At 36.5% G+C, this 9,865-nt stretch overlaps 1 protein-coding gene across 1 annotated transcript; it reads right to left on the bottom strand.

Moving 5' to 3' along the window:
• Nucleotides 1-1,387: 1,387 nt before the first annotated feature.
• On the bottom strand, nucleotides 1,388-2,347 carry or95a1 (odorant receptor, family 95, subfamily A, member 1). Its single transcript, XM_056262529.1, has one exon. The coding sequence runs from the start codon at nucleotides 2,336-2,338 to the stop codon at nucleotides 1,388-1,390; it is 951 nt and encodes a 316-aa protein (XP_056118504.1). The 5' UTR covers nucleotides 2,339-2,347.
• Nucleotides 2,348-9,865: the final 7,518 nt, after the last annotated feature.

Below are 9,865 nucleotides of genomic sequence, written 5' to 3'. Positions count from 1 at the left end.
TGAGCGTGACTATTTGCTATGCACTATGATATAGGACGTGCTAATTCTAATCTTACATATAAGATGTTGTATGCATAGGATATGTTTTTACAGCATGTAGAAATTATTCCCAAATGGCAAAGTAGGCTATCCATTTCAAATTTCCTTTAAAAAAAGATAGACTTAGTCATGCAACAACAATTTAGTATGACAATTTAATGGTTTTTGTGTTGTCGTGTAATATATTTTATATTATACTACTTAAAAAAAAATAGCATGCGTACACATACATTAGCAGTGCAGACAACATTTAGTATCATAAATGGTCATAATTATTTTTACTCATAAAAGTATATATGAGTAAAACAGCCTCCATATCTTCATAGAAAATAAGATCTAAAATATTGCCCAAACATAATAAGGGTCACACCAGACTATGAACACATTTTCCACATTTATGTAGATCATATACACTACCGTTCAAAAGTTTGGGGTCAGTGTGATTTAACAGGAAAAAAAAATTACAGTAAACAGTAAAGACATTTTTTTAATGTTACAAAGGATTTATATTTCAAATAAATGCTGTTCTTTTAAATTTTATATTCATCAAAGAGTCCTGAAAAACAATATCACTGTTTCCATATATGCAGCAAAACTGCAATGTTTCCAACATTGAAAATAATAAGAAATGTTTCTTGAGCAGCAAATCAGCATATTAGAATGATTTCTGAAGGATTATGTGACACTGAAGACTGGAGTAAAGGCTGCTCAAAATTCACACAAATTAATTACATTTTAAAATATATTAAAATAGAAAACGTTTATTTTAAATAGTAATAATTTTTCACGATATTACTGTTTGTTTGTTTTTACTATATTTTTGATCAAATAAATGCAGCCTTGGTGAGCATAGGAGACTTATTTCAAAATTTAAAAAACATTTTAAAAATCTTACCAACCCCAAACTTTAATGTAATTACAACATTAGTGTAATTGTGAGCCCACACTTTTTGTTCCATTGTTATTATTATTATTAATGTAATTCTGAATTATGTATTTTCATAGAATTCTGTATATTTTCATTCAAATATTATCAGCCTGCATTTATAGAAAATAATGTACATAAGTTAAAGGGGAGAAATCTTAAATAAATATGACCTCAGGATCCTAATATAATTATATGTTCTCTATGAAGAAAAAAAAACATATCTGTTAGTGAACACAATTATCAAATATTGGTTAGACAGATTTATTTTTTAGAAAATATGTTTATCCATCAAATAATATAAATATGAAACTATAGTTTTTGATGGTGTGTGTCAAATATACAACAGAATGTACATTGATTTTAAATGCTCGATCTGTCACTACAGAAGCAATAACAAACAACAACATTGTTCTTGCGCTCTCATTTAGCCATTTTAACTTCTTTATTTGGGTCAATACGTGCACCATAACCAGGCATGGCTTTCTTCATATAGCTTCTGAGGCTCTCATCTCTAAGGCCGTAAATGAGCGGGCTCAGAAAGCGAGGAAGCAGGATGAAGCAGAAATAGTAGATAAAAGACATATCTGCTTGAGACAAGTTTACACGCTGGACAAGTAAGAGTTCTGCGACAGGTTGTGAGAAAGCCATTATGCAGAGGAGAAGCTGGAACCCATGAAGCAGCACTGTGTGCAGAGCCTTCCTCACTGACACTCGGTCCTGCCGCATCTGACGGGTCTCCAGTAGGATCCGAATGTACGTGAAGAGGATGACTACAGCGACCACTGTAAAGAAGATCCCATTGAGGCTCACTTTGAACAGAGCTTGAATAGGAGAAGCATTGAGCACAGTGCTCTTGCAGAGCACAGGGGTCGAATGGACATCTACACCCGGCTTGAGCCGCATCAAGACAAAGTCGACAGTGGGCAGAATGCAGCTGATGAGCCACAGACTTAAAATGATGATCCAAATCCATTCCGGTCTCCAGATGGCAGGACGGTGAAGCGGGTAGAAAATGGCCACGTAGCGCTCCAGTGACATAGTGGAAAGGATGAGTGGGGTGTTTAGGAAGGTAGCAGTAGACACAAACAGCAGTGGTGCGCAGTAGACGATTGCAAACTGCACAGCGCCCATCGCTAACAAGAAGAGGGATACAGAGGAGAGCAGCTGCAGGGTGTCGTTCATCAGCATGTAGGTGAAGAGGATATAACGGGAGCTGTCAAAGAACTGCCTGTGAGATGCAAAGGTGTACAACGTCAGGAGGATGAAGAACAGGAAGGCAATGAAGAATGGGATCACCACACACACCTTTACAATGACAGAAAGGTTGTTGCTGGATGTTGTGTTGCCTGGGAGTTCTGTCAGATTCTGCATGTTTTCAAGGGTTTTGCAACACTGCTGATGTTACAAAGGCTGAAAGGAATTTTGCAAAATAACATTTGTTTAGTTTAGAATGTGGAAAATGAAAATTGTATAAAACAACTGTCGGTAATAGTACTTTAAACATAATGCAATGTAATCGAATGTGATGTTCACTGGAAAATTCATTGAATAATCTGCATCTGATCTGACTTCTGTTCACAAAATAAACTTCACACGCTTGTTGACTCACCAAGCTGCCTCTGTTGGAAGATAAATTAAAAGATGATCAGAGATGCCAGATGGGTAGCCCACTTTTATATTGCTGAAGATTTGTTTCATGACAAATGAATGGGATTTGTTTCCCCATAGGATGACTTAATTTCACGCTATGAACACAAAGCATAATTATAGCAATTAACAACCAAACAATCCAAACAAAAATAAAATCAAGTCATCTAGTGTGTGTGTGTGTGTGTGTGTGTGTGTGTGTGTGTGTGTGTGTGTGTGTGTGTGTGTGTGTGTTGTATTTTTTTTTATAAATGTTGTATCCAAGGTTTTATAGACCTAAATTCTTCATCTGGTTAACAAGACCCTATAGCAAAACTTATAATCTAAAAAGGAAATTTTTAATTACTTGAAAACTTTTATTTACTCTGTAAGTATCAATAAATTACATTCAATTTAATAAAGTTATTTTGTGGTTATTAAGTATTTTTCTTTCTATCTTTTTTTTTTTAAATTATGTAAGTTGTCATATCCACTAGAAGAGGGTATTTAGAATGTTTGGATGTTTCATATGGCTAGTCATTAACAGAGCTATCAGTTATTGACTATGAACTCATGTGCTCTGCCTTATTTTACCATATTGTTTGTTCTGCTGTGCAGCAAAGTACTCAGGGACGAAAGTACATTGACAGCTTGTCTGCAGAGTCATATGCGTCACTCATTAGACCAGCGAGACACGTATCTCACAACTGTCTGTTTTTTGAAGTGCACTGACCTAAAATGAGGAGGGAAGAGGGAATCATCGAACAACTAAAAGCAAACAGCAAGCTTTATCATAAAGAAGATCTGGAGCAGTTAGGGGCTTTGAAAAACAAGCTGTCTGCATGTTTTTGGTCAACATCTAGAAGTGCTGATACTTGCTATGTGATGTAAATATTAAACTGATGAAACTTAGTGATATAAGTATTAAACTTAGTTATATCCTCCTGAGACCCAGAAAAAAAAAGGTTTTTGAATTTAGTTTTTTTCCATGTCATCACACTGTTTAGAGCACAATAAACAAATGGTAAAAAAAACATATATATAAAATAATATTTTATTCATACGTTATGCTATGTCCTCTGTAGTGGACGCCAGGACTAAGTTTTTAAAAAAATAAAATGACATGAAATTATATGTATAGGCAAAAACAATGGGATTTTTTTTTCAATCACCAATACATTTTGGGGTTTCAGGATTTTTTCAACCAAAATTTGTATAAAGATTATTCTCAACTATGTTATGAAAGAAATAATGGAATGAATTGATACACCATTTTACTTTTTGCAATATGTGGGTAAAATGGCCATAAGTTAATATTCCCATTCAATGCAATGTATCTAATTTGCACATTAATGTGTTCTGGGAGCAACATTTAATGAAAGAATAAAGGGTAATAATTGGAGTAATAATTGGCAACATTTTAATAATAATATCGAACATTTCATAGGAATATTGATGTATAATTTATTTCCATATTCACTTGTTGTGTCTCCCAGAATGCCTGATAAACATGATTTTAGTCCGGATGTCCTCTACAGTGGACACGTTTGAAATCAATGCCCTGTTCTGTAACAGAAAGTTTTTTTTGTTTTTTTTTAAACCCCTTAACATTTTCCTGAGATGTTGTTTTATGAAATACAATTTGAAAAGTAGTCCAATTTATATTATAATTACACTATATTATCATATTTCCATAAGAATGCTACATTTGATCACTAAATTAATGTCAGACATTTTTAAAGACCAAGGAGAAGTTGTTTTCATGGTGAAACCTCCAAACATTTGGTATCTCTGAAAAGTCCTTAATGTGCTCTTTACAGGACACCCAGGTTGTGTCATGTGACATGTATGATGTCAGAGAAATTCACTAAAATATAATGTCTACTACAGTGGACAAAAGTCTATTCTTGGGTCCCAGGAGGATATTAGCTAAAAATATTAAGCCTTTGTTCCTTTTAGTTTTAACATATTTACATTTAAATCAACCATTCCCAGACAACAACTTTACAGAAAATAAAGCCTTTACACATAAATATAGAGCTACCTTTATATATATATTTGTTATATATATATATATAATTTTTTTAATCTGGATCTTTTTCCCCATGTACTCTTCTTTTTTTCTTTTTTTTAACTGTATAAAAAGCATTCGTAATTGAATTTCTAAATCACCTTCACAAATTCTAAGATTTTGCTTTGTTTTGCGTGCTTTAACCATTCTTTGTAGATCCCACATTCTCGCATCCCACAATTGGTCGAAAATGTAAAGGGTCTTCGTTCCTGGAGGGCCACTGTCCTGCAGAGATTAGCTCTAACCCTATCAAACACACCTGAACAATATCTTCAGAATTACTAAAAAGGTACAGGCAGGTGAGTTTTTATCAGGGTTGGAGCTGAATTCTGCGGTACAGTGGCCCTCCATGACCAAAGTTGGCCATCCCTGGTCTATCTAGGCCTATTTGATGCACAAAAATAATAAACACATTTGTAGTGTTATATCAGCTAAATATTCAGATCTTTATGTTACACTAAAATTCAATTATTTATTTTATTTATGAGTTAATGTTTCTGAAAGCCTACCATTCTTAACACGAAAGATCCCTGAGGATCAGATGTGCATCACAGAAAACAGTTGACCAAATCTTCACAGAGTCAAATCCTATGTGACTAATTATGTGCTTTATCAGTGCATAGTTATTGCATATCAGTGTAATTTGTGCTTCCTAATTGTTTGGCAATGATGCATCCCACCTGGCAACATGAGTTGGACCGAGCCAAGCTGCAAAGCAAATATTTATTTAATGACTTGTCACTCTGATTAGTCTCCTGAGTGATACCTCCACTACAAAGAACCAGTCTGTTATAATGATGTAAATATGTTTAACAAACATTGGCCTACAGAGAGTACAGCACCCAAAACACTTCCATAGTTTTGTGAAACTTTCTTTAAAGAAAGAAAAGTTATGTGATTATAGTTTATGGACTTTGTGATACTCATTATCTCAGACAAATACACATGAGTAGAAGTTATGCAACGATATATTGCTGCATATTGTGACAACAAAGTCACAAGGAGGGTGCACTGTTTCTTTTAGTCAGTATGTATATAGATAGATGGACGGACAGACTCAACGCCGGCGATATGTTATGCCCTAAATTAAGACATGATGATTAACTAACTATATTCTTCTATGTACATTTCTGAAATGCACTTTCTGTAAAGCTGCTTTGAAACAATATGTATTGTGAAAAGCGCTATACAAATAAATTTGAATTGAATTGAATTGAACAGACGGAGACAGATAGATAGATAGATAGATAGATAGATAGATAGATAGATAGATAGATAGATAGATAGATAGATAGATAGATAGATAGATAGATAGATAGATAGATAGATAGATAGATAGATAGATAGATAGATAGATAGATAGATAGATAGATAGATAGATAGATAGATAGATAGATAGATAGATAGATAGATAGATAGATAGATAGATATTAATAATTAATCAACAAAACCAAAGTAATATACGTATAATAAAAAAAAACAGAACTGATACCACTGAACATGGGAAACAATCATTGCGAGGGAGAATTATGAAAGCTTAAATATATGTGTATATGTGTATCATTCATATAAACTTTTAAATTGTTGCATATACTTGTTTGTTTGGGGTAAAAAATGTATGTTTAAGCATGACTGTCTCAGTTGTCCTCGGTTCTCTGTCTCCTAAACAAAATCAAATCTAAATGTAGCTGTTTTTAACTAACCCTTTCATGCATGAATTATGATAACCTCAGTCAGGATTTTTTTCCTATGTGTTTTTATTGCTCTTAGGGCATGAAAAACAAGATTTTATTTTATTTTATTTTTTTTTACAAATTTTCCAAAGAGATTTTCAGGTGTCCACTTGAGTGGACAGCATGCATTTATGGTTTAAACTGAAGAGATACTATATTAAACATAATACAATAATCAAACAGATAAAGTATGTGTATTTAACAAACTAATCAATACAATTATATCAAATCATGTGAAAACTATAAAATATATACAAAAAATATAAATTCGAAATATTGCAAATGCAATTGAACTTCATACAAGTTGCACTTCGTGTATCTTTGATATCAGAACATGAGGACGTGATTCCATCAGAAATTTCTACAGCCTGTCAAGGTACAACAGTGGAAACCACTCAGATGCTCCCTCCAATGTGCCAGAGTATGTCAATTTACCTTTATTAGCTGATAATTCTGATTATGTTCAAGATAGACACATTTCTAGCATAGGCCTCTTCTGAGAAAACCTAGCGATACGTATTTTTCAATCTCATCTGAAATTAGCAGTGTTGGGGCATGCATAACACATTCAGATTACTTTTTTGATGTTACAAGTAAAGTAATGTGTCACAAGTAACGTGCATTACATAATCAGATTTGTTTTAATGTTACGAGTAAAGTAATGTATTACAAGTAACATGTATTACCTAATCAGAATACTTTTTGATCTAACAAGTCAAGTAATTAATTACAAGTAACATGCATTAGGTAATCAGATTACTTTTTGGTGTTACGAGTAAAGAAAAGCATTACAATATAGTACATTAGGAAATCAGATCACTTTTTGATCTAACAAGTAAAGTAATGCATTACAAGTAACATGCATTACGTAATCAGATTACTTTTTGATGTTACGAGTAAATAAATGCATTACAAGCAACATTCATTGCGTAAACAGATAACTTTTTGATCTAACAAGTAATGCATTACATATTACTTTTTTGATGAAATGAGTAAAGTAATACATAAGTCACATAAATTATGTAATCACATAACTTTTTTCGATGTCAATGAAATTAACATTCTAATAATACAAATACATTTATTTACAGTAAAAAAACGTCAGTGCAGATTAAGTATTTTCAAAAACAATATTCACAGTATAAGTATGAATTGTAGCTGAAATATAGCCATTGATGCATGAGGTCCACTAGTGGACAGGTGATTAATCAGATTTTTCTCCCAATCTAAAATCAAAACTTGGAAAATTTTACTGTCATATGACTCATTAGATATTGCTTGATGCTGCAATATTTTTTTTACCTACAAGAGTCTCCTAGGATAGAAGGAATGGGTGGATATTCCGGAGCAACTTGGCATGTCTGACTGACCATTGGCCATTTTGTTTTGGAGGGGGAAAAACTCGAAACACAACGGCTTGCAACTTGGTTGCAATGTATAGGATGATCCACCAGGGTCCACTGAAGAGATTGATGTGCAACTTTGCCATCAAAACCCTTGCAAATTCAAGAAAATGCTTTTTTAATAGCTGTCCACTGTAGTGACCACTATGCATGAAAGGGTGCTAGTGTCATCCACTTGAGAGTTTTACTCTGTCAAATATAAATGTTTATTTACATCTGTGGTGAGCAGGACGGCCGAGGGACGTGAGAGAACGTCGCGAGGCCGGTGGTGCGATTGCTAATGAGCAGCACCTGTGAAGCACACCGGTCTCGCATCATCCACTCCGTCGCTCCTCCTTTATGCTTCCGCCACTCCGTGAGAGATGCGAGACCGGTGTGCTTCACAGGTGCTGCTCATTAGCAATCGCACCACCGGCCTCGCGACGTTCTCTCACGTCCCTCGGCCGTCCTGCTCACCACAACATCATACTTCATCATTTGGCTACTTATATTACACATGACCAGAGCCCAAGCGATCCATTTAGAAATACTTTAGTAGTAATATTTTCATATTTTGTGTTATTTGTGTACATGACAATCGGTGGAGGCGGAATCATGGCGAGGGGAGAGCGAAACAGAGCGGGTGACGGACCAGGATGACACAGCAGCCCTGGAAGCTTGGCGCCGAGCCGCTGGTTCGCGGGACTGAGGCGTTGACGGGGATCCGGCTGAACGGGGTGACGATGGGGTGATTGAGGGCGACGGGGAGGTCAGAGGAAGGGAGGAGCCCAATGACTCCGTAGAGGTGCAGGGTGTAGGCTTCGCCGGAACCCCGGAAGTTCGTAGTAGAAACTGGGCATCGTCCTCCGAAGGCCGACCTGGAGTTCCGAAGGAGCCCAGCGGAGTCTCCGGGCAGAAGGGCCACGACAGTGACGAGGGAGCGATGAGCCTAGGTGAAGGCGACGGGTTGACAGGCGGACGAGGAGATGTGGGCCTGGAGGCCCAAAGTGCAGCTGGGGACTCCACCTTATGCCGAGCTGGTGAAGGAGAAGCCCGAGGTGCAGAGGATGAGCCGCACGAGGTGAGCGGCGGGGGCAGAGCAGAGGAGCTGGACCACACCAGTGGTGTCAACGGATCCAGGGGACTGGCCGTGACCAGTGATGGAGACAGGACTAGGAAGTAAGGCTCATTACTGAAGAGGGTCATTACTGGACGAGACCGGTGAAGAAGGTGAGGATTCGAGGGTGGGGAATTGGGTGAGAACTGGATTCGCGGTCCACAAATTTATTAAGTCAATGTCTGCTCCTGGCTCTGCGATGGGCTGATCCCCCTGCCTGGGATCCGGCTCTGGGGCGGCCTCGGTAGGTACCCTGGGCTTGCTGGTAGCAAGAGAGAGGTCGCCGTTCCGGAGCATCCTCGCCAGATACCCGAACCACTGTCGTTTCTCTGATCTGATGAGGGGGTAGTGCGGGTGAGTCCATCTTCTTTATTTTACTCGTTTTAGAGGGTCAGTTATTCTGTCACAATGTAGCCGATGAAGGAAGATGCGTAACACCGAATATAGTTGACAAAGAGTTTACTGGTGTCTGACAATCATGACATTCAACAATAACTGACAAAGGATAGAACAGAACAGGGAGTATACACAAGGCTAATGAGGGTACTAAAGAGGCACAGGTGGAGAAATATGAACTAATCAGGACTAACGAGAACAGGTGCAGACATGACTGAGTGTAATCGTGACAATAATATAATATAATATAATATAATATAATATACAGACAGAGATCTTTGTTTTTATTTTGGTAATGTTATCTTTTAGTTACATCAACAGCTGATTTAAATCTCAAAACAGACACATCAGGTTGTCTGTGGGCTTTGACTGAAGGTCTAGTCATGCTTTATTGACAGCAAATAAGCATCTTTCAAGCAATCAAAGTTGCTTGTAATTCAAAATAGCAAATGTGTTTTGTATACTGCTTGTGCACAGATTAGGCCCTCATGTCAATCATGGCGCAAATATTTTTAGTAAACACTGGCTAAAAGTGAGCGACACCCATGACATTAAACAGTTTTTCTAATAAAA

The sequence above is a fragment of the Rhinichthys klamathensis genome, unplaced genomic scaffold, assembly GCF_029890125.1.
Source record: "Rhinichthys klamathensis goyatoka isolate OS25496 unplaced genomic scaffold, OSU_Roscu_1.1 h1tg000192l_1, whole genome shotgun sequence".
Taxonomy (NCBI): Eukaryota; Metazoa; Chordata; class Actinopteri; order Cypriniformes; family Leuciscidae; genus Rhinichthys; species Rhinichthys klamathensis.
Note: the sequence above shows the minus strand (reverse complement) of the source record. Positions and strands in the feature narration are given on the sequence as shown.